Below are 25,282 nucleotides of genomic sequence, written 5' to 3'. Positions count from 1 at the left end.
AAAAATATTCAAAGGCTTTTATCTACATAAACCGCGCGGACATGAATGCGTCTGACTGTTCTGATTGGCTAAAGCAGACATTTTACGTCAGCACATTCTAGACGTGCACGCGCTCTTTCCGGCAAATTTCCTTCTGCATTCACACAGAGCAGCATTCCGGCAAATTACCGGTAATGTTTTAACTTCTCTTTGCGGAAAATAGCCGAACGAATTTACCCGTATTTTCAAAAAGGGCCTGTTCACACATACAGACCTTTCCGGAAAATTGCTGGTAATTTTCCGTAACGGTATGTGTGTGTGAAAGGGGCTAATAAAGGGACTACTTAAGGGATGATTGAGCACTGATGATGAACACCTGCTGCTAATAAGCAAAAACCGAAGAGAAACACAAAACTACATCTGCCTTCAGTCACAGCCTTAGATGAAATAAACTGAAATAAAACTCATTGAATCTCTCAAAATCTCAGCAGAGGATCATCAAGCAACTCCACAAACAGCAGCTTTACTTATTACCAACCTGTTTAACCTTGTTTTAGTCAGATTCTACAAAATTTCATGTAGTGATAATATTGAGAATTAACTGATTAAGTAATTTTTTACAACCAATCAGAAAGGAGAAAGCAGCGTGCACATGCTGATGTCAAGTGACAAATACTGCAGTTGTAGTGTCCTGTATACAAAGTTTCATAAAATCTTCACCCTGGCCAGAGTTTTCAAAAAGTTTTGGATTTATTCATCCATGTTCATGTGGACAGGGCCTAAAAAGGGAACATTCCTGTATAAAGGGAATAATGAACAAAGCGGGAACAGCCAGTTATGATCAGACAGACATTCTGGAAACAATCGGAACACAAAGAAAGTAGCCTAGGCAGAGCTGGAGAGACAAGAGAGCAGTAAGAATCAGAAGCCCTCCACAGTGCTGCAAATGATGGCCGAGAAGGCAGAGTAGAATCATTTCTGAAATAGTGAATTCTGAAGTTAACTGGGATGTGACCGATAAATGGACTCAGGAGTGAACTCAGAGGACATAGAGGGCCTGGGTGAATAAGTAACTGTAATATCTAGTTCACTTTCAATCTTACTGCACCTTTCAACAGGTATTGGATGATTTCGAGTATTGTGCTATCAACTTAAAACATGGATTAAATGGAATAAAAATATAATATAATATTATTAATGTAATATTACTATAATAATTGTTATACAATATATTTTAAAATACTGTAATTCGTACAGCAGTGCTGAGGTTTAATCGGTTTCCAAACAGCCTAATAGCATTCAATTTTTCTCCTCTAGAGTTCGCAGTGATGATCAGATTCTCCACAGCTCTGATTCTCTCAGTTCTCACTGGTATCAGTGGTGTGCGCCTGTAATCCAAGCTACTGGGAGGCTGAGGCTACAGATTGCTTGAGCGCAGGGTTCTGGGCTGCAGTGGACTATGTTGTTTGGGTGTCCGCACTAAGTTCGGTCTCGATATGTTGCTTCTGGGGGAGCTCGGGACCACCAGGTCGCCTAAGGAGGGGTACACCAGGTCAGGTCAAAGTCCCTGTGCTGATCGGTAGTAGGATTGTGCCTGTGAATAGACACTGCAGCCTGAGAAACGCAAACTTTTTTGTTTGTCTTTTATTATGGTGATATATATATATATATAATTTTATTTATTGATTTATTTTTTAAACAGTAATAAATTAATATTTAGAGATGCATAATGAAACAACAATAGATTAATAATTATAAATAGGTACATTTTACCCCTACACTTTATAGGCGTTTGTAGTTTTGCACATGTTCTCAAACATAAAGGATGAAATGATTGAATGCGGTGATGCAGTGGCGCATTAGGTAGTGCTGTTGTCTCACAGCAAGAAGGTCACTGGGTTGCAGGTTTGAGCTTCGGCTGGGTCAGTTGCCGTTTCTATGGGGAGTTTGCATGTTCTCCCTGTGTTTGCGTGGGTTTCCTCCAGGTGATCCAGTTTCGCCCACAGTCCAAAGACGTGTGGTACAGGTAAATTGGGTAAGCTGTAGTTTATGAGTGTGTGTGTGGATGTTTCCCAGAGATGAGTTGTCACTGTGTAAAAATGTGCTGGATAAGTTGGTGGTTCAATCCGCTGTGGTTACCCTGAATTAATAAACGGACCAAGCTGAAAAGAAAATGAATGAATGAATGTCAAATGATTACAGTACAACACTTCCTCTTTCTGGAAGTGATATTTCAGTAAGAATTCAGTGACTTAATCCATGACCGCCTGGAGGCGCTGTTTTCGAAATTTTTAATAATATGTTTAATTTAAAAATGAATTTTGGCCAAAATTTGACTTTTCTCAACTTCATTGATTTTATACTCAGATGGAAAATTTATTAAGTTTTTCAACTTTCAATAATTTTCTGTTGACTAGCGGGCATTACCTTTTGGGACGCAGAATCATTTAATATTCACTGACACGGACAAATATGTTGAGGTTTCACTACAGTAACATTTATATTTTCTATTAATTCACACACAGTCAGGGTGACAAAGACTTCAACAAAACCTTTACAAATATTTTACTTGAATTTTGTTACTTGTTGATTCATTTAAATAGGCCAGGTTCAAGTTGGTCACACTAATGTCAGTACTCTATTTTATTAAACCTAAATATTATACCAAAAGACAGTGGTCAAAAAACAGAAGCACCTTATTTTGTGTTATTTTGAAATGTTTATTAAAATCCCAATAGTATACTTCATAAAGGTAATCATGCATTAAATAATTTGTTCAGTGATTTGTTTACTATGTTAATAAAAAACATTTTACTATATATACTTGAATAAAAATTAAAAAAAAACAAAAGTGCAAATAAAAAGTCTGCGTCTCTCAGGCTGCACTGCAGTGTCTATTCACAGGCGCGATCCGACTATTGATCAGCACAGGGGGTTTGACCTGCTCCGTCTCCGACCTGGGCCGGTTCACCCCTCCTTAGACAACCTGGTGGTCCCGGGCTCCCCCAGGAGCACCATATTGATACCGAACTTTGTGTGGACACCTGATCGACATAGTCCACTGCTGCCCAGAAGCCCTGAGCTCAAGCGATCCGCAGCCTCAGCCTCCCAGCAGCTTGGATTACAGGCGCGCGCCACTGAGCCCGGCGGGAGCTGAGAGAATCAGAGCTGTGGAGAATCTGATCATTGCAACGACCTCTAGTGGAGAAAAACTGAATAATGAAGTAAAAAAATTAATTAATAAATTTATATTTTTTAAATAAACATTTTATAGTGATTTGTAGTAAATGTTATAGGGCTTTTTAAATCATACAGTAAAGTTTATTATACTGTATAGTTTAAATAGAAAGTTGGGTTGGGCTATATTTATAGACAACTGCCAAGTGAGATCAACAATGTCTTGATGCAGACTTAGATTTGCAAGCTGAGCCTTTATATTTCAGACATGCAACGTCAGGCACAATGCACTCAACGGAGAAAGTGACCTCACTGTGAGGGGTAGGGTTAAGGTGGGGTTAGGTGTGCACATTAAAAAGCATTGCATGCAGCTCAGCTTTACTGTCATATTTACTGTTATATAGCTGTCATATAGCTTGTAGTAGACAAGACTAAAATAGTAAAGCACAGTGAGAAAGGTTATCAAACTGTTGTTCTTTGCATTACCACAAAAACTGAGTCATTACAAACATATGTTTATATGCAAAAATATTATTTATATGATTTATAATGAATTAAACAAACAAAATCTATATTTTTATTAGTAGCTCAAATATTTATGATTTGCAATTTTACAGCAAATATCTTGTCAAATAGTCTACAGACCATCTGAATAATGAAAGGTTTTAAATGCCAACTGAAAAGTAGTTTAACGATTAATTAAATCAACACTTTTCAGTCACTAAATGTGAGAGAAGTATCAGTGAGAGTGCAAAGTGATTTTAGTTTGCTCTTTATCCTCAATATTAAACAGCTTTTTAGTCCTTAGACCAGAATAAAGAACTGCAAGTTTTAATCTGTGTTGTTGTTGCTGTATTTCATAACTCTGTTCACCTCAAGGTTAATGTGTGATTGAGCATAATGTGCTGGTAAAGCTGAAACAGTCTATCAGTGTATGCCGAAGATTGTGTTAGATTCAGTTGAGTCTTAAAGATGTTGAAAACACTGATGATCACAACTGCATCAGACACCAATAAATAATTAATATATAAAAAAATTTATGCTCTCTTTTTTTTTTTACTAGACTCATCCTGTACCTTTTGAAATGGTTCCACCCCAGTGACAGCTCTCGTACCTTTATTTCAGAAAGTGTACAACAAAAGTGGTGTATTGTATCATAGCTGTAAAAAAAAAACTTACAGAATGGGTGATTAGTTTATATTAGGTGTGCATCTGCATAAAATATATTTAACAATCTACAAGCATAAATCTGATGTACCGATGAGTCTAACAGTATTCAGGTACAGCAATTAAATAATCAAATGTAAAATAATACCGCATAGTCTTCATTTTAACAGTAATTAAATAAAATAGTTTTTTATTAGTTACAAATGCTGTAATTTATTAGACCTGAATGCTTTTAAAATCCTCTTACAGTCACAGGCCTCAGAAACACACGCACATGATAAATTATAATCCAGACTCAACAGGAAGATGGTGTACAAAACACTATAGTATTTACAACAAATTACTATAGGATAGGTTTTTTTCTGTTTTTTTTTTTTTTTTAGATCATACTGCTGTTTATGTTTATCCAATGTCATGAGGCAAATGAAGTCAACTTTATCTTTCAGCTTTCCCCCACTAGAGATCGCTGTGATGATCAGATTCTCCACTTGAGCTGGTGCTGAATCTTCTAAACTCACTCTCTGTCTATCTGTCCATAAAGCTTTTTAAAAATTGTCTTTATCTAAGTTATAGCAGTTCAGAAGATGGGGGTCTGCACTTTGTACGTCTGCATGGAGATTCTAATTGACTGCAGTTTTTGGGACAAAAGGTAGTACTGTAGATTAAACAGGTCCTCCTATAGTTTAATTCTTGTTTAACAAAATGTTTTTTAAATGAAATTCCTATTTTTTTTTCTCAGCCTGTTTTTAGTTTATTTTTATTTTCTTTATAATTGCCCTGGATCTCTTATCCAGTAGTTTGGCTTGTATTTGGAAGTTTCTTTTGCATCTTTCTTGTGGACATTTATCTGTTTTTGACATCCGAGTGCAAATTACATCTTGTTTTTAGATCATTCTAGCTGTTAAATGAATACTGCTCGGTTATGAATGCAAAATCATGCTCAATCCCAGTTAAAATCGCTTTTTAGTGAAAACTTATAAACAAAGTGAATAATAGCCTAGATATTATAAAATTGCAATTGATAAAACTAATGAAATACAAGTGTAAATGTGATCATAAAAGGGGGTATAATAATTATGCATATACTGTGTGTAATTCTAATTAAATTTATTATGTCATTTATTCTGTGTTTTTAATTACAGTGTTTAAAAAATGTAAATTAGATAGGCTACTTTACATAACAATTTTCAAACCTATTTTCAAACAGAAAATGAATCATTGTTTTTTGAACGTGTCCATAAATGAGTAAACACCAAACAATATTAAATGGTATTTATCTGATGGAAATTTAGAGAGTTTAAGCAGTGGTTTGATCGCTTGATTTAGTGTGTTGTGGTAATTGCTAAATCTAAAATACCAAAAGAAAGGGGGTTATCTTGGACTTTAAGCATAACATTAGCAGATATCAGTTTTCCTCCACTAGAGGTCACTGTGATGATCAGATTTTCCACAGCTCTGATTCTCTCAGCTCTTGCCGGGTTCAGTGGCGCGTGCCTGTAATCCAAGTTACTGGGAGGCTGAGTCTGCGGATGGCTTGAGCTCAGGGCTTCTGGGCTGCAGTGGACTATGTCGATCGGGTGTCTGCACTAAGTTCAGTGTCGATATGGTGCTCCTGAGGGAGCTCGGGATCACCAGGTCGTCTAAGGAGGGGTGAACCGGCCCAGGTCGGAGACGGAGCAGGTCAAAGTCCCCGTGCTGATCAGTAGTGAGATCGCGCCTGTGAATAGACACTGCAGTGCAGCCTGAGTGACACAGAGAGACGCAGACTTTTTACTTGTGTTCTTTGACCATTTTAAACAAACTACTTTATTAAAATAATCAAAACATAAGCCATCATCACTTTAATCATTTATTTAGGCCTAATGCTGGAGACATATTTAGTACACTATAGCATGTGAAATAAAAACCACAAAGCAACACAACATGAAAACCCTTATGGACAAAACACAATAAAAAAAAACCACAGCCTAAATAATGATCTAGTGCATGCATAATTATAATTCTCAAGACAAATTTTAATTTTTTAACAATTTCAAAATACATTGATTTTCATAACAAATATTAATTTAGTTTATGCTCATTCTTAAGTGATGTAATTTGTTTAAAAGGAAGTAAAAATTGCCTTGCTTATTTGTGCATTCAAGATTCATTTGCTGGTAAAACAGTCCAAAAATGGAAATGTAGGGACCCACAACTTTCATTAGTACTGTCAAAAGAATTTATCTTCTGATGTGTGGCAGTAGCTTTGGGAGTTCATTATGAGTCTAACTTTTAAGGTGTCTTTCCTCACCATCATGGCTTTGACTTGACGTGTTGGATCTTCTAAACTCACTCTCAGTCTATCTGTCCATAAAACTTAAAAAAATTGTCTTTAAGTTATAGCAGTTCAGTTTTAGAGTAATAATAAGATGGGGTCTCCACCTTGTCTGCATGGAGACTCTAATTGACTGCAGTTTTTTGGACAAAAGGTAGTACTGTAGATTAAACAGGTCCTTCTATAGTTTAATTCTTGTTTAATAACAAACTTTATTAAAGGGAATTCCTAATTATTTTTTTCAGCCTGTTTTTTAGTTTAACTTTTTTTTTTAATAATTAAAAAGTGTTTCAAAAAATATAAATTAGATAGGCGACTTTACATAATAATTTTCAAACCTATTTTCAAATGGAAAATGAATCATTGTTTATTGAACGTGTCCTTAAATGAGTAAACATCAAACAATATTGAATGGTATTTATCTGATGGAAATTTAGAGAGTTTAAGCAGTGGTTTGATCGCTTGATTTAGTGTGTTATGCTAATTGCTAAATCTATTTGATATAGCTACTAATTTATTTACAACTCAACTTTTGATAAACACCAAAAGAAAGGGGGTTATCTTGGACTATAAGCATAACATTAGCAGACATCAGTTTTCCTCCACTAGAGGTCGCTGTGATGATCAGATTCTCCACAGCTCTGATTCTCTCAGCTCTCGCCGGGTTCAGTGGCGCGCGCCTGTAATCCAAGTTACTGGGAGGCTGAGTCTGCGGATCGCTTGAGCTCAGGGCTTCTGGACTGCAGTGGACTATGTCGATCGGGAGTCCGCACTAAGTTCGGTATAGATATGGTTCTCCCGAGGGAGCTTGGGATCACCAGGTCGTCTAAGGAGGGGTGAACCGGCCCAGGTCGGAGACGGAGCAGGTCAAAGCCCCCGGGCCGATCAGTAGTGGGATCGCGCCTGTGAATAGACACTGCAGTGCAGCCTGAGCAACACAGAGAGACGCAGACTTTTTAATTGTTCTTTGTGTTTTAAAACGAGATATTTAAAATTATCATGGTGAACCATCACTGACCATGGTAAACCATCACTTTAATGCATTATTAATATTAGTAGTCTATGTGAAATTAAGCAATGTAAGCAACACAAAATAAGGTGCGTGTTTTTTGCCCCGTGTTTTTTTGGTGATTTTTTTTTCATGTACTACAGAGATAAAATACAATAGTGAACTTCAAATTAGTACGAGAATCCTGAACCTGACCCTTTTACTTGACTAAACATCCGTAGTGAATCCTCCATAGCTGTCCATGTCTGTCCACAATATATGATTGTGAATGCCAAAATATTATGCTTGCTAAATTGAGAGGAAAAAATATTTAAAGTTCATTTTCTTTTCAGCTTAGTCCCTGCATTAATCTTGGGTCACCACAGTGGAATGTGTCCAGCACATGTTTTAGGCACCCGATGCCCTTCAAAGTGCAACCTATCACTGGGAAACATCCAGGGCTTAACATTAGCTTTTTTGACCACCAGCCAATGTGGCTAATAGTTTTCCAACATTACTAGCCACTCGCCATTTTCACTAGCCACAATTTTATTGTTGGAAAAATATATTTTATACACATAAATGTGACTTTGACATGCTAAAATTACTTGATTTAGCATTTGCGTTATCTCTACATGCCTCCTCCTTTATTTCACTTTTTGTGTGTCGTATATGAGCTTGCTTAATAATCATGAGCAAATGGGTCAGGGTTTCATTTATTACAATTAGTTTTCATAATTTTCAGAGCTCAAAATTAAGGATTTACCCAATTTATCTCTGACCACACCATAAATAAACAGTTAATTATTTCTTAGCCACACATTTTAAATGTGTGAAAACATGCAAAATATAGCTGAATACTATACTTTTTATTTAACAAAACATTTACACAGTCATATGTCCTGGCTAAAGGTCCCAGATCACCAGTTAACTACACATAAATGGGGAGTTATTCTCCCATTAAAGCAATGTTATTGTGAAAATGATAATTAAATTAATGCAAAAGAAAGCAGGTAAAAACACTGTGTGATAATGAAAGGATGATCACACACGCATGATAATGATAGACCCATAAATTATCTTTTCAAAGAATGGTTAAACCGAAAGCAACTGGCGCTGCTTACAATAAGTCAACTCTGAAACTCTGGAAAGCAGCAAGACTGTAGCCTGTAGGTGCATGTTCCTCCCTCGCATCAGTTGTGTTTCTAGATGACACAGTTGCTTCGCAAAAGGAAACGGGAGCGCGCACGCGTTATAAACAGTCGATTATCCTCTCATCCAGTATTCACTTGCTTTGCTCGCGCGAAGTTGCGAACGCAATTATTTTTGTCAGTCGTGTTGCTTGTCGATCGCATGTGCATGCATATTGGACCATCCTTATTGTCGAACCCTGCTTTTAAGAATTATTATCTGGGAAAATTATTTTCAACCAGCCAAAGTGGCTAGTGGGAGTGTCTGTCTTACCCGCCACCTCCGAAATCTACTCGCATTTGGCGGGTTGGCGGGTGTTAATGTAAAGCCCTGGACACATCCATACATTCTCATTCACACACATACACTAGGGACATTTTTTAGCTAACCCAATTCACCTATACTGCATGTCTTTGGACTTGTGGGGGAAACTGGAGCACCCGGAGGAAACCCACGCGAACACAGAGAGAAAATGCAAACTCCAGACAGAAATGCCAACTGACCCAGCCGAGGCTCAAACCAGTGACTTGATGACTGTAAGGCGACAGCACTACCTACTGCCACAGCGTCGCTCCAAATATTTGAAGTGAAAGATTTTATTTACTTTACATATAAGTATATATTGACAAACACAGAAGTTGAAAAAATCAGATTTTGGCCTCATTTTAAGGGAGGATATTATTACAATATCCAAGAGATGGGTTGCAGCTGGAAGGGCATCTGCTGCGTAAAAACGTGCTGGATAAGTTGGCGGTTCATTCCGCTGTGGCGACCCTAGATTAATTAAGGGACTAAGCAGACACAAGAAAATAGATGGATGGATATTATTACAGTTTAAAACTGCTCATTTGATAGTAATCATTTGACATTCATTACTTTGTTTCCTTTAAGTTAACAATCAAGTGCAAACCCAAAATTACCACTATTGAAAAGATAAAGTATTAAAAATGTTACAAATGGAATTGAGAATATTTTTGGAGTTTACTGTGAAAATGTCTGAAGTCTAAAAGTAAACATATTCATGGCATCTGTAACATTATTTCTTCTTTTTGTCTGTTAGCAAGATATATATTTGTATACAAGGTTTTAACTTTGAGAAATTGTGGGGACAAAATTGTGGAAAATGTTTTCTATTTAACACCCATATTCTGCATTTATATATCATTCATTGTTTAATCCACATTGCAGCTTGTGGTTTCATTGCTCTCTGTAATAGTTGTTTCAACGGCAATACCTGCTGATCAGAACTTTCTCTGAGTGCATGAACACAAAGTTAATGGATGCGTCCATCCACACAATTATGTGCACAGATAGAAAAAGTTTAAAAAAAAAAAATGGGAAGAAGTCATGCTTTACTCTGGGCATGCAACAATCTGGGTGGGTTGCTTCTTTGGGGCTTCTTCACGCCATATCTCATGTATCATATAAATACAGTAAAGGTGGACTCATCAGAGATCAATAAATGTTTCGCATTGTCTACAGCCCAAGATTTACACTGCTGTCTCCATTTGAAACTGAGGTTTGGCATTGACAAGAGTGACCAAAGGTTTGGTTATAGCAGCCTGGCCATGTATATTGACCTATATTGACCCTTTGCAAAACAGTTTTGGTGGAAACCAAAAAGTTGAGAAGATACACATTTAAAATTCAGTAAGTTGGGCAGCTGTACTTTTATTTATTGATCTTTAATTTTTGAATAGAATCTGGGTTAGCACTAGGCATGGACCGATAGAAGATTCTGATTGTATGATAACCTTGGACAAAAATATCATAGTATCACGGTATTGTGATGACTGCTCTAAAATATACTCTTTTTAAAACAAAATCCCTTTCCCCTTTCAAAACAATATATTTTATTTTGTAAAGATTTATAATATTTTAAAGCAGTAAACATGTCAGACTAAATAATTCAAATGAATCATTGACTTCTGCTGTCTTCATTAGTTTCAAAAACACAGATTTCTTAACAGTTTAAAACAGCATCATTGGGTCGGATTGGGGCGACCCATCTCAAAACCAGCCGGCCGTCACCGATTGGGCCACATGCTTAACATGTATTATTATCATCATCAACGTCATCATCATCCTCACCATAATTTCACATCTTGCAAGTGATAAAAGCTGTCTGCATGTAAAAACAATACATAAAAAAATCTGACTGGCCCACATTTAAAAAATGGTCCAGCCCTTCTGGCATTTGCCAGATGGCCATTCCGCCCCTGCATTCATTCATTCATTCATTTTCTTTTCAGCTTAGTCCCTTTTGCCACAGCAGAATGAATCACCAACTTATCCAGCATAGTTTTTTTACACATCAAAAGCCTTTCCGGCTGCAACCCATCACTGGGAAACACCCATACACACTCATACACTACAGACAATTTTAACTTACCCAATTCATCTGTACCTCATGTCTTTGGATTTGTGGTGGAAACCAGAGCACCAAGAGGAAACACATGTGGAGAAAAAGCATCTTCTCAGAGAAACTCCAACTGACCCAGCCAAGGCTCAAACCAGCAACCTTTTTGCTGTGAGGCAACAGCACTACTTACCGAGCCACCGCATCAAAGCAGAAGCACCTTATTTTGTGTTACTTTGAGTTGTTTATTTAAAATGCTTTATACGGCTAATCATGCATTAAATAATTTATTTAGTGTTTTTTTTTACTGTTACTTGTTTATAAATTTCAAAGGACAAAAGTGCAAATAAAAAGTCTGCATCTCTCTGTGTTGCTCAGGCTGCACTGCAGTGTCTATTCACAGGCGCGCTCCCACTACTGATCAGCACGGGGGTTTTGACCTGCTCTGTCCCCAGCCTGGGCCGGTTCACCCCTCCTTAGACGACCTGGTGGTCCCAAGCTCCCCTAGGAACACCATATTGATACCGAACTTAGTGCAGACACCCGATCAACATAGTTCACTGCAGCCCAGAGGCCCTGAGCTCAAGCAATCCGCAGACTCAGCCTCCTAGCAGCTTGGATTACAGGCGCGCGCCACTGAACCCGGCGAGAGTTGAAAGAGTCAGAGCTGTGGAGAATCTGATCATCACAGCGACCTCTAGTGGAGTAAATCTGAACGATGAAGTAAAGTAGACTATTTTTTGTCTGATGGCACTGGATAAATATCAACAGCTGAATGGTCCCAAATGAAAAAAAAAACATTCTTTAGTAATTTGTTGTAAATACTAAAGTGTTTTTAAACCATACAAAGTTTATTATACTGTATAGTTTAAATAGAAAGTTCGCCTATATTTAAAGGCAACTGTCAAGTCAGCCCAATAGTGTCTGGATGCAGACTTGGGGCTCTATTTTGACGGTCCATGCGCAGAACGCAAAACGCAGGGCGCAAACGCTTTCAGGGCGTGTCTGAACGCATTTTTGCTAATTTATGGACGAGAAAATGCGCTTTGCACCAAGGCGCATGGGCTAAAAGGGTTGAGTTTATTTTCTTAATGAGTTAGGTGTGTTTTGAGAATAAACCAATTAGAGTCTCATCTCCCATTCCCTTTAAGAGCCAGCTGTGTCGCGCCAACAGCGCATTCACTATTTACAGGATGCAAAGTAAATCTAAGTGGAAAAAATGAGCATTTTACAAGCAAACAGTTCACAGTTAACAGTTTTTTTTTTAACAGAAAGCTGTTAAACAGAGCATCTACTGCGTGAGAATGAGAGATAATGGAACTACTTTCACATTCGCTCTTGGATAGGGAAACCTTTACGCACAGACTTCAATTAGCCTATAAATAATTAATTTCGTTTGTTAAGCGCAAAGATTTGTTTCAAAACTATTACTAAATTCAGTTCTAATTTCCAGCAAACGAATAAATGAACAATATTGACCAAGTGGTCAAAATACTGAGTTATTTCCAAATACACCTGCCATGCCCCATATGGTCTAAAACCTGACAGGTGGGCAAATCTAAGCTTGTTTTTAATAAAACAAATATAAATATGGATATATTAAATAATACTGCTAATAATAATACTATTATACAAAAGCAAATTGTTATGAATGAACTGAAAAAGCCTCCCGAGATGAAGAAGACATAAAAGCAGTGATTTTTCATATTTATGTAGGCTAGAAAATAATATGTTTTGTAATATTTCAATCCTTTATATTTATATCCTATATCTATTCTTATTATATCCTATATATATCCTTAATATTTAATTTTTTTCATATGTAAAGATATTTGCCTATTGCTCTCTTGTGCGTATTAAGCAGTGTGTAAGCGAGGCGCAACTCTGTGCTGGAGTTTAGACCGGGTTAGTTTTGGTCTAATGAAAAATCTATTATAGTTTCTCAAAATAGCAACGCGCCAGCGGTCCGCCTCAGAACGCCTTCCTTTTTAGACCAGAACGCCTATGGGCGCACAAATGAGCGCTAATGCATTTGCTATTTAAACAGCGTAGCACAACGCCTCAAAACGACTCTTGCGCCAAGCTCAAACTACCAAAAGACTATTGCGCCGCGTCTTGTGCCACACTGCGCCGGGTGTATGATAGGGCCCTTGGATTTTCAAGCTGAGCCTGCATATATCAGACATGCAATGTCAGACACAATGCACTCAATTGAGCTAGTGAAATCACTGGAAGGGGCAGGATTGGGGTGGGGTTAGGTGTACGCATTAAAAGCATAGCATGCAGCTCAGCTTATAACTGCATCATGTTTGCTTCCAGATTCACTGTCATAGCAAGGGATAAAAAAGAAACAACAGCAACACACATGTAGTAGACAAGACTAAAACAGTAAAGCACAGTGAGAAAAGTTATCAAACTGTTGTTCTTTGCATTACCACAAAAATCAAGTCATTACAAATATATTCATATGCAAAAATATCATTCATAAATATTAATATCATATATATGTTGTATATTAGTGAAGTTTTTTCCTCGCTGCTGTCGCCACTGGCTTGCATGGTTTGGGACCTGTGGAGCTGCGCATCTAGGTATTGCTCTTCAGTGATTTTAGTTTGCTCTTTTATCCTCAATATTAAACAGCTTTTTAGTCCTTAGACCAGAAATAAAGAACTGCAAGTTTTAATCTGTGTTGTTGTTGCTGTATTTCATAACACTGTTCACCTCAAGGTTAATGTGTAATTGAGCAAAATGTGCTGCTAAAGCTGAAAGTCTATCAGTGTATGCCGAAGATTGTGTGAGATTCAGTTGAGTCTTAAAGATGTTGAAAACAATGATGATCACAACTGCATCTGACACCACAGCTAGTGTCACAGTAGGAGTAAATTGAATAAATATGTAACTCGGGATGTTAATGCCTCTTATTCACTGCATGGATGAATGTTGGATAAGAAACCAAACATTATTGATTACTTGATTAATAATTTACTGTTTCAGAAGTTCACTGTTTGAACACAATCTTAAACGGATTGTTCACCCAAAAAGTATGATAATGTAAAGTATGAATTGACATTTTTGGGTGAACTATCACTTTAATTCTGATTTACTGAAATTTGCATTATTTTTTTTACAGATTTTATAAGACAGAAAATAATTTGAACACAACCGTAATGACTGAAATGTTAAAAAAAAAAAAAAAAACAATGTGTTCCAACTGTTGATAAATGTAATATTTGAAAAATACTTTCTTTTTTTTTTACTAGACTCATCCTGTACCTTTTGAAATGGTTCCACCCCAGTGACAGCTCTTGTACCTTTATTTCAGAGAGTGTACAACAAAAGGGGTGTATTGTAGCATACTACATACAGCAAAAAAAAAAAAAAAAAACTTACAGAATGGGTGATTAGTTTATATTAGGTGTGCATCTGCATAAAATATATTTAACAATCTACAAGCATAAATACAATAAAAAATTAAAGAAATGAAATGAACGGAGCTTATAACTGTCCGATGAGTCTAACAGTATTCAGGTACAGCAATTAAATAATCAAATGTAAAATAATACCGCATAGTCTTCATTTTAACAGTAATTAAATAAAATTGTTTGTTATTAAAGTTACAAATGCTGTAATTTATTAGACCTGAATGCTTTTAAAATCCTCCTACAGTCACAGGCCTCAGAAACACACGCACATGATAAATTATAATCCAGACTCAACATGACGATGGTGTTCAAAACACCACATTTACTACAGATTACTATAGTACATTTTTTTTTTTTTTTTTGGGATCATACTGCTGCTTATATGTATCCAATGTCGTAAGGCAAAAGAAGTCAACTTTACTTCATCATTAAATTCTTCTCTACTAGAGGTCGCTGTGATGATCAGATTCTCCACAGCTTTGATTTCCTCAGTTCTCGCCGGGTTCAGTGGCGCGCGCCTGTAATCCAAGCTGCTGGGAGGCTGAGGCTGCGGATCGCTTGAGCTCAGGGCTTCTGGGCTGTAGTGGACTATGTCGATCGGGTGTCCACACTAAATTCGGCATCGATATGGTACTCCTGGGGGAGCTCGGGATTACCAGGTCGTCTAAGGAGTGGTGAACCGACCCAGGCCGGAGACGGAGCAGGTCAAAACCCCCGTGCCGATCAGTAGTGGGATCGCGCCTGTGAATAGACACTGCAGTGCAGCCTGAGCGACACAGAGAGACGCAGACTTTTTACTTGTTCTTTTAGTATTACAACGAGATATTTAAAATTATCATGGTAAACCATCACTGACTAAATTATTTAATGCATTACTATTAGTAGTCTATGAGAAATTAAACAATGTAAGCAACACAAAATAAGATGCTTTCTTTTTGCCCAGTATTTTGGTGATTTTTTTCATGTAATATACAGATAAAATAAAATAGCATACTTAATATGACAATCCTGAGTCTGACCATTTTACTTGACTAAACATCCCTAGTGAATCCTCAATGGCAGTCTATGTCTGTAAACAATATATGATTCTGTGTGCCAAATTATTATGCTTGCTAAGTAGAGAGGAAAAATATTTGAAGTGAAAAACGTTATTTACTTTGCATGTAAAGTATACATTGACCACAGAAATTAAAAAAAATCTAATTTTAGCCTTTTTTAATGGACGATATATTTAAAATTTACTGCTCATTTGATAGTAATCATTTGTCATTCACTACTTTGTTTCCTTTAAGTTAACAATCAAGTGCAAAGCCATAATTACCCCTATTGAAAAGATAAAGTATTAAAAATGTTACAAATGGAATTGATAAATCTGTAAATTTCTTTCTGTCTGTACGTTTCTTTTTGTCTGTATAAGCAAAAAAATAAAAAATAAAATAATTATATATATATATATATATATATATATATATATATATATATATATATATATATATATATATATATATATATATATATATATATATTGATCATTATTTTTTCAATAGAATCTGGGTTAGCACTAGGCACGGGCCGATATAAGATTCTGATAGTATGATAACCTTGGATAAAAATATGGTATCACCATATTGTGATGACTGCTCAAAAATATACTCTTTTTAAATGTCTGGGTAGAAAACAAAAACTTTTTCCCCTTTAAAAACAATATTTTATTTTTGAAAGATTTAAAATATTTTGGCGCAGTAAAATGGTCAGACTAAATAATGAAAATAAATCATTGTCTTTTTCTGTCTTCATTAGTTTCAAAAACATTTCTTTACAATTTAAACAGCATCTTTGGATATTTTTTCTGCTGAAGATACTGTTGTCCTAAAAATGTAAATAAAAAATCGTACATATACCTCAGGTACGGTATTACAGAAAATGTTGCCGGTTTTATAACCTTGAATTTTCCAAACCGTACTATAACTTGAAAACGGTTATCATGCCTACATGGACATCTCTTTCTTACAGCTTCCTCCTGCATCCACAGTTAATCCTGTTGGATGTGGATTGTCCTTCTTAGTGATATTCTGTCATTACCCAGCAGGATACCATGGCTCTTGTCATATCACAAAGATGTGTTGTCCTGGTCACAGATGAACCAGCGAGACGTGCACCAACACTTTGTCCTATTTTGAATTCTGATATGTCACCCATAATATTGTGTGCATTGTAATATTTTAAGAGAAGCTGCGATTATTCTGATAATTAAACCTTCGCACTGCTCTCACTGGTGGCAATCAATAAAGATTGGGCAAATTTAGCCATGAAACCTCCAACACTAAATTGGCCACGGTTTTGTATACTTTTGACTAAAGTGACAGTGGTGTATTGGATCATAAAATATATAGCAAAATGGATTACAGTACGGGCGATTTGTTTATATTAGGTGCATCTGCATAAAATACCATAAACAATCTACAAGCAGAGATAAATACAATAAAACTTATAGAAATGAAATGAACAGAGCTTTATTGTTTTCCAATGAGTCTAACAGGTAGAGTTGAATAATCAAATGTAAAATAATACCGCTATAGTCTTCATTTTATTAATAATTAAATAAATTAGCTTGTTATTAAAGTTACAAACGCTGTAATTTACTAGACCTGAATGCTTTTAAAATCCTCTTACAGTCACAGCCCTCAGAAACACAAGCAAATGATAAACTATAATCCAGACTCAACATGACGATGGTGTTCAAAATACCACATTTACTACAGATTACTATAGTGAAGTAAAAAAAAAATTTATTCTTTTTTAAATTTAGGATCATACTGCTGATTATATTTATCCAATGACATAAGGCAAAAAAGTCAACTTTACTTTATCTTTCAGTTTTCCTCCACTAGAGGTCGCTGTGATGATCAGATTCTCCACAGCTTTGATTTCCTCAGTTGTCGCCGGGTTCAGTGGCGCGCGCCTGTAATCCAAGCTGCTGGGAGGCTGAGGCTGCGGATCGCTTGAGCTCAGGGCTTCTGGGCTGCAGTGGACTATGTTGATCGGGTGTCCGCACTAAGTTCGGTATCGATATGGTGCTCCTGGGTGAGCTCGGGACCGCCAGGTCGTTTAAGGAGGGGTGAACCGGCCCAGGTCGGAGACGGAGCAGGTCAAAGCTCCCGTGCCGATCAGTAGTGGGATCGCGCCTGTGAATAGACACTGCAGTGCAGCCTGAGCAACACAGAGAGACGCAGACTTTTACATTAGTTTTTTTTTTACTTTGATTTGTCTTTCTAAATGTAAAACTGAAGAAATAAAGATTTAGAGATGTATGATGACTATGCATTATTAATAGTAAGTAATTAAAAGTTTACTAGCAGACTTCAGAAAGTTTATTTGTAAACAAAAATACAAAAATCATCTCAATTTCATGTCTATATTTTAAAAATATGCCTTAGACAGAAATATATTGAATTTAATTGAAAATATATCAAAATAAAATATATATATATAGAATAATTTTACTTTAAACATAAATGGCACATTATAATTTTTGACCCCATCAGAAACAAAAGTAACACACGGGTAGGTCACAACCAGATTTACTGGCTTCATCATGTTTGTTTTAATTATATCTGACTATGACATTGTTAATTATTTTTTAATACCACCTGATATTGACGGTGAAAAAGCTTCCAGTACAAAACGGCATTTTTATTGATAAATTAGTTATAGAGTATTATGCCAAATGCAGTTTTAATCTAGAAAGTTTTGTTTAATAAAATAGAGGAGGGGGATATATTTAAGAAATTAATAACACTTAAAAATAGTAAAGCAACAGGGTTAGATAATATTCCAGTGCAGTTCCCTCAAAGACTCCCTAAATGCGTCACTCCGATGGTTACACATATTATCAATTTTTCTATTTGTCAAGGTAAAGTTGAAAAAAGCAAGAGTTATTCCTATTTTTAAGAAAGGTAGTAGGTTTGAGGTTAATAATTCTAGGCTAGTATCAATTTTGAGTGCTTTGTCAAAAGGGAGGGAAAAAGTTATTTATTAGCACATTGAAAAATATTGTTTAAAATGTGACGTATTGTAGAGTTTCAATCGGGTTTTAGGAAAAATCATTCCACTGATTCAACAGTTTCTTTTATTTAACAAATTATATAAAGAGCGATATGGATAAAGGAAGTTAAGTGGGATGGTTTTCTTAGACCTGCAAAAAGTTTTCAATACAGTCGATCACAGGATATTGATTTTAAAAGTAAAGGCAATGGGTTTTGGTGTTTTGGCCTGTAAATGCATGAAGTCTTAACTTGAAAACAGATGTCAAATAGTAGATTTAAATGGTGTGTTTTCAGATTATTCGACCGTTTCTTATGGGGTTTCACAAGGCAGTGTTTTAGGTCCTTTGCTTTTTTAATATACATCAATGATTTGAAAATGGCCTGTTCAAAAAAGCTTTTGTTAAATGCGGATGATGCAGCAATAATTGTGTCTCATGAGAGGAAGGAATTTATTGAAAATGAAAAAAGTAAACAAACTGAGGAAGTCTCTTAATGGATTAACCTTAATAAATTGTCCTTACACTTGTGTAAACCAGAATTTATTTTATTTAGTTCAGCTGCGAAACTGAGAAAATGTGTCAGATCAGAGGTAAAAGTAGAGCATCAAATTAATGAACCCAAACATGAAGGGAAATATTTAGGTTTTATTTCAGACAGTAATTTGACAGGTGAGAAGATGGCTGTTATAGTCCATTCAAAAGTTCTAAAATTAAGTTTTTAGCAAGACAGACAGAGCTCTTAGATTTCCAAACTTTACAAATATTGGCTAGTGCATTAGTGCAGTCATACTTTGACTATGCTGCAGTCTTTTGGTACAGCAGTAGTTCCACAAAAATGAAAAATAAATTGCAGACGGCCCAAAATAAGTTGCAGAATTGTTATCAAAGTACTTCTACTGACACATTTAAATAATGAATATTATAGTCAAATTAATTTATTAAAAGTTGGAAAAAGGGTCACTTTTCTGAAATTGGTGATGGTGTTTAAGATTTTAAAGAAAATGGTCCCAAAATATTTACTTATTAAGTTTTAGTTAGTGAGGTACACTGTCATTCTACAAGAGCGAGTAGCAGGGGTATTTGTCCTTGTAGATTTAAGAGTGAAACAGGTAGAAAGTCTTTCTGTGTACTGTTGCTTGGAATATACTGCCGAGGAGTTTTAAAGAGATTCAATTTGAAAGTTTTTAGAGAGGAAATAAAAAAATGGCTGTTTCACGGTTGAAGTTGAGGATTTTTGTTGTGCTGAGTTTCTGAGCTGATGATGTTTGCACTTTATGATTTGCTCGTTCATTTTTTAAGAATATCGATGACCACGATGGAAATCAGCCTGTGGCTTTTTGTGTATTTTATCCTCGACAGTTTTTAAGATATGAATGTCAAACTGGACTTGTTTGTATATTTTTGTTAAAATTGTTAAATAAAATCAATCAATCAATTTATTCATTCATTTTCATTTAGCTTAGTCCCTTTATTAATCTGGGGTCGCCACAGCGGAATGAACTGCCAACTTATCCAGCATATGTTTTACACAGCGGATACCCTTCCTGCTGCAACCCAGTACTGGGAAATATCCATACACCCTCATTCACACACATACACTATGACTAATTTAGCTTATTCATTCACCTATACAGCACATGTCTTTAAAGCACCCAGAGGAAACCCACATGAACACGGATAGAGCATGCAAACTCCACACAGAAATGACATCTGACCCAGCCGGGACTCCCACCAGCGACCTTCCTACAGTGAGGCCTTATATATAAAGAAATCTATTTGCTTAAGTCAGCTGAACAGTAAACAACAACAGCAATAGAAACCACCAAAGGACACCATATGAACACAGCCAAAATGACTTATTAGAGCATGCACATCTTTGTCATTCCAATGGATTTTTAAAAATATGTACATGCCGCCTTTTCTTCCATGTTTCTTGAACTTTTCCCCTTTATGAGGAAAACTATTGAATACTATAAAAGCTGTTCAGCGTTTTTTTTCTTCTTCTGATTAACATTTTATAGACTTTAACTAAAAGTTTTAGATTCTGAGCAGGACAGCACACTGGTTCTCCCGCAGCATGTTTGTTCATCATTTCTATCTTAATGTGTTGATAATTTTCTTTTGTGTTTCTGTATTGTGTGAAGGTCACCCAGTCCACAGTTTATGCTGCTATAATCTTTATTCAGTTTTATTCATAAACTATGTACAATATATACACTGTGCTCACGTCGGCTCCAGGTCTCTTGGGTGAAGGTCTCTCAGTGACGTGGTCTCTTCTGGTCGCCGTGCATCTCTGGTGAAGATGGGGAGCGGGAACGTTTCCCTCCGGCGTCCTGGACTGAAGATGCTGCACCAGCTGAGGAAGAGGAGGACAGCGGCTTGGTCTGGCAGGAGAAGGACGGCCTCTTTTTCTTCTCAGCAGCATAGGCCTCACTGAACAGATCGAGCGCAAACACACACAAGCAGACATAATGTGAGATTTTCACAAACACTAAAACATGCTGCAATGCCAAGTACAGTTTACTCACGCGTCTATGATGGGAATGACGTATTTGCCGCTGCCGTCCATCATGACTCCCTTTCGGTTTGGGTCGTCCACCTCCAACAGGAAGCTGCGTGGAATCCCTGTGCTCCTCCTGATGCGCTTGTGCGGAGCAGAGCTGCTGCCCTGTGAATTCATGAGTGACAGTCAAACGACAGAGCAAACAATCTGACTGATGGAGACAAGAGCTCAAGTTCACAGCAACCATAAGCTTAGAAAACCCAGTTACCCCTTTAGAGGGGCAGTGCCTAATGTGGTGTCCTGGGATCCCACAGTGAAAGCAGACATAGTTGGGTGGAAGAAGCCCAAGCAGTGTCATGGCCTCACTGATGAACATCAGAACCATGAGAATCAGCTCTAACATTTCTCACAAACCAAACCTGTCAGTGTCTGAACGCTCACCTGCTGGAGTAGTAGCACAGACTGGACTGGTACATCACCGCTTTTAGCTTGTCCTCCTCTGATGCCTTTGCCTCAGCCAGATTCTCAGTCTGTTTCACAGGCATTTGCACATTAGAATTTTATTTCACTGATTTGCTCTAAATAAACACCCTCAAATCTCCCTAAGAAGCTGCGTGTGTTTGTGTGTGTGTGTTTGTGTGTATTGTTGTTTGCTAAACACTGTGTATTGATATTCTGCACTGCATGTCATTATGATGCCTCAAATGCAAACACCGCAGTTCCATACAGAGCAGCACTGGGGGGTGAATTAATCATTTGTTCAATACCTTCAACAGCTGCTCCAGTGAGAGGAGTGAAGAATCACCTGTTTGAGAAGATTTAGCTGATGGTCCAGCTTGATGTCTGCAAAACAAAACAAAGGAGCTTGTGTGACCAAAACACCACAGACAGACTCAAACTCTTGATTCAACATCTATCAGAGGATGATTGCACTCATTTCACATGACTTACCCAACAAATCTTCTGTTGGAGGACTTCAGTCCAGCAGCAGGGACCCGTCTGATGATGACCGATGTGTTTTTAGGGATGAGAGCATCATCATCTGTGTATTCTGACAGCAAAATAAAGTTTGAATATAGTAATAATCATTTACCATGGTATACTTTGAGTGCCATTAGCATTTTAAAACACTCAAAACATCACTATGTGTCACCATCAGAGTCATGATAACGCATCACAGCTTCTACAAGTCTGTCTGATAACACATCTAATGTTAGTGTAGTATAGTTTAAGTGGCTTTTCCTCATCTCACCTTCATCAGTTTGGGCTTTGCTGATCTTCAGCTGGCAGAACTTCAGCCTCTCGCGCCTCATGATCTGCCGCTTCAGCTCTCCCACAGTGATGTTGAGGCCCTCAAACTGGAGCGAGTCGTAGGTGAGTCGACTCTGAAACCTGTAATGAACACAAGACATACTGAACACAAAACACAGTGTGATAGCAAGGGTCAAACCTGAATGAAGGGAGCAGCAGGCGATCAATCGATGTATCCAACGATCAATAATATCAATAGTCTGCGAATAAGTTGCCACGAAGAACGCCGAGATCAGATGCCAATGACAGAGCGAAGTTCAAAACAACACAATAAGAACCGTTGCCAAGGATGCTGACGATCACGTGACGAGGCAGGCGCTAAAAAACTTCCGCGTTATTTTCTCATTAATAATATTGAAATCATTACTATGATAATAATAAAATAAACTGCAGAACAGTTGGACATCTCTGAATAAAACACAGCTGCGTTTCCGTACACGAATGATTCTGGCCATTGTAAAGAGTCGGGCGAGTCAATGATTCAGTGATTCGTGGCTGAATGAATCACTCAAAGCTTCACTCGATTAAAGCGGTCTCTTGCTGCCACCTATTGGCGATTTGTTTTTCCGTTTTTAAAGTATTTTAACACTTTTTTTTAAGGCACCTTCAAATGTATTTTCTACTAAAGTTCATATCCGTTAAAAATGATTTAAAACTCTCTAAGCTCATCATTTCTTGATGCGTTTATAATGTTAATATAAATCCATTCATGTTTGTGTTTGATCTTCATTATGTGTTAAAATCAATACAATATTAAAGTTGCATCATCCAAATCCAAATTTTAGTTCAAAGCTTTATTATACAGCAATATATCTATACATTTCTATAAGATACTGTCTATTTGAGTCAGAAGATTTTCAGTGTGTGTGTGTGTGTGTGTGTGTGTGTGTGTGTGTGTGTGTGTGTGGCAGTGGATTACAGTAAATGTAGAAGTGATCAGAAGTGTGTGATATTTATTGTCTCTGATATTTCAAAACACATTTTAAGAGTCCAAAAGATTTACTGCCTGATGAAGCCTGTTATAATGCAGTTATGATGACCCTATAAATCTAGAATTGTCAGAACAATAAAAATGAGGGAAGAGATTATTTAGTATTTCTCCTCTTTTTTGTATGTGTAAGTGCTCCTTGAAGAAAAGTCTGCGTCTCTCTGTGTTGCTCAGGATGCACTGCAGTGTCTATTCACAGGCGCGATCCCACTACTGATCAGCATGGGTGCTTTGACCTGCTCCGTCTCCGTCCTGGGCCGGTTCACCCCTCCTTAAACGACCTGGTGGTCCCGAGCTCCCCCAGGAGAACCATATCGATACCGAACTTAGCGCGGACACCCGATCAACATAGTCCACTGCAGTCCAGAAGCCCTGAGCTCAAGCGATCCGCAGCCTCAGCCTCCCAGCAGCTTGGATTACAGGCGCGCGCCACTGAACCCGGCGGGAGCTGAGAGAATCAGAGCTGTGGAGAATCTGATCATCACAGCGACCTCTAGTAGAGGAAAAATGAATGCTGAAGTAAATTTGACTTTTATTGGTCTTATGGCACTGAATAAAAATATTTGTCCCAAATAAAAAAATAATATAGTTATTTATAGTAAAGACTATAGTGTTTTGGGACCACACAGTAAAGTTCATTACACTGTATAATATAAAAAACAAACATTTGTGCTTTATTTAAAGGTCAAGTCAGGTTTACTGTTGTATAGCTGCATGACAATGGATAAAAAAACTAATAAAAACACACATCTAGAAGACAAGAGTAAGCAGTAAAGTACACTGAGAAAAGGTGTTCAATTGCTGTTTTTTTTTGCATTAACAAAGAGTCATAAACACAATTTTACGCAAATGTATAATTTATAAAATATGTAATGAATAATACATATAGAATTAATATTTTCATAACTAAATTATTTATAATGTGTCATTTAACAGTAAAACATCGTCAAATAGGCCACAGTATACATCAGGAAATGAAAAGCTTTTAAATGACAACAGAAAAGCAGTTCAGCGACTAACATTCACTCATTCAGTGATATCTCATTTATTCATTCATTCACTAATTAAGTCAATACCTTTTCAGTCACTAAATATGGTGTCAGATGCAGATGTGGCCTCTATCAGTGTAATGTAATCTACATCTCATATTGTACAATGACTCGGATCTGTTAGATTAATAATCACAAACATTATTTTCTATTCATAAAAGCTAAAAACTTATTTAGTGTCAGAGAGTACAAAGTGATTTTAGTTTACCCTCTAATATTGCAACTGTTTAGTCTTTAGACCAAAGAGTTTGTGGTTTTTAATCTGTGTTGTTGCTGCTTTATTTCATCACCTCAGTGTTAGTGTGCAATTCAGAATAATGTGCAGCTAAAGATGAAACAGTCTATCAATTCATGCCACAGACTGTGTGAGATTCTCTCAAGTCTTATATTGAAAGCACTGATGGTCACAACCGCATCTGACACCACAGTTAGTATCTCAGCAAGGGTTAAATGATCATTGTTTATCTCAGTTAATGATTAGTTATTCACGATAAGGAGCAGGTATTAAAGTGGAAGATTAAACCATTAAATTTGTACTTTTTCAGAGGTTCACTGTTTGCACACTTAATCTTAAATGGATAGTTCACCGCATAATTATGATTGTGAAAATCCTAAATTAAAATTTTTGACTGAAATATCTCTTAGCTGCACAATATTTCAGCATCGATATCTCAATGCGATCATTCACAAAACTGGGTCAGTTGTAATTTTTGTGTGAAGTTTGCATGTTCTCCCCGTGTTTGCAAGACATGCGGTATAGGTGAATTTAATTAAGCTAAACTGCCCGTA

At 36.8% G+C, this 25,282-nt stretch overlaps 1 protein-coding gene across 3 annotated transcripts; it reads right to left on the bottom strand.

The window, feature by feature from the left end:
• Positions 1 to 20,802: 20,802 nt before the first annotated feature.
• Positions 20,803 to 23,887, bottom strand: si:dkey-23f9.11. 3 transcript variants are annotated; one of them, XM_073916465.1, is made up of 7 exons: positions 22,398 to 23,887; positions 22,097 to 22,196; positions 21,913 to 21,988; positions 21,587 to 21,675; positions 21,414 to 21,510; positions 21,171 to 21,310; positions 20,803 to 21,075 (listed from the first exon to the last, which is right to left on the bottom strand). In XM_073916465.1, exons 1-7 carry the CDS (start codon positions 22,555 to 22,557, stop codon positions 20,901 to 20,903), a joined length of 837 nt encoding a protein of 278 aa, XP_073772566.1. In that variant the 5' UTR covers positions 22,558 to 23,887; the 3' UTR covers positions 20,803 to 20,900. The 3 variants fall into 3 exon arrangements, with proteins under 3 accessions (XP_073772566.1, XP_073772567.1, XP_068080333.2); XM_073916466.1 differs by having other exon boundaries at positions 22,097 to 22,187; positions 22,398 to 22,641; XM_068224232.2 differs by lacking the exon at positions 21,414 to 21,510.
• Positions 23,888 to 25,282: the final 1,395 nt, after the last annotated feature.

This window comes from Danio rerio, chromosome 11 (assembly GCF_049306965.1).
Source record: "Danio rerio strain Tuebingen ecotype United States chromosome 11, GRCz12tu, whole genome shotgun sequence".
NCBI lineage: Eukaryota > Metazoa > Chordata > Actinopteri > Cypriniformes > Danionidae > Danio > Danio rerio.
The sequence above is the reverse complement of the archived record's forward strand: the minus strand, read 5'-3'. Positions and strand labels throughout refer to the sequence as shown.

What these genes read in the sequence shown, in the direction of transcription:
- si:dkey-23f9.11 (XM_073916465.1), bottom strand. Translation starts at nt 22,557, where the DNA reads ATGTCTTGTGTTCATTACAGGTTTCAGAGTCGACTCACCTACGACTCG. An exon ending in TCCAACAGAAGATTTGTTGG is followed by an intron (nt 21,989 to 22,096) that starts GTAAGTCATGTG and finishes TTTGTTTTGCAG; the next exon opens with ACATCAAGCTGGACCATCAG. An exon ending in GGCACTGCCCCTCTAAAGGG is followed by an intron (nt 21,311 to 21,413) that starts GTAACTGGGTTT and finishes ATGAATTCACAG; the next exon opens with GGCAGCAGCTCTGCTCCGCA.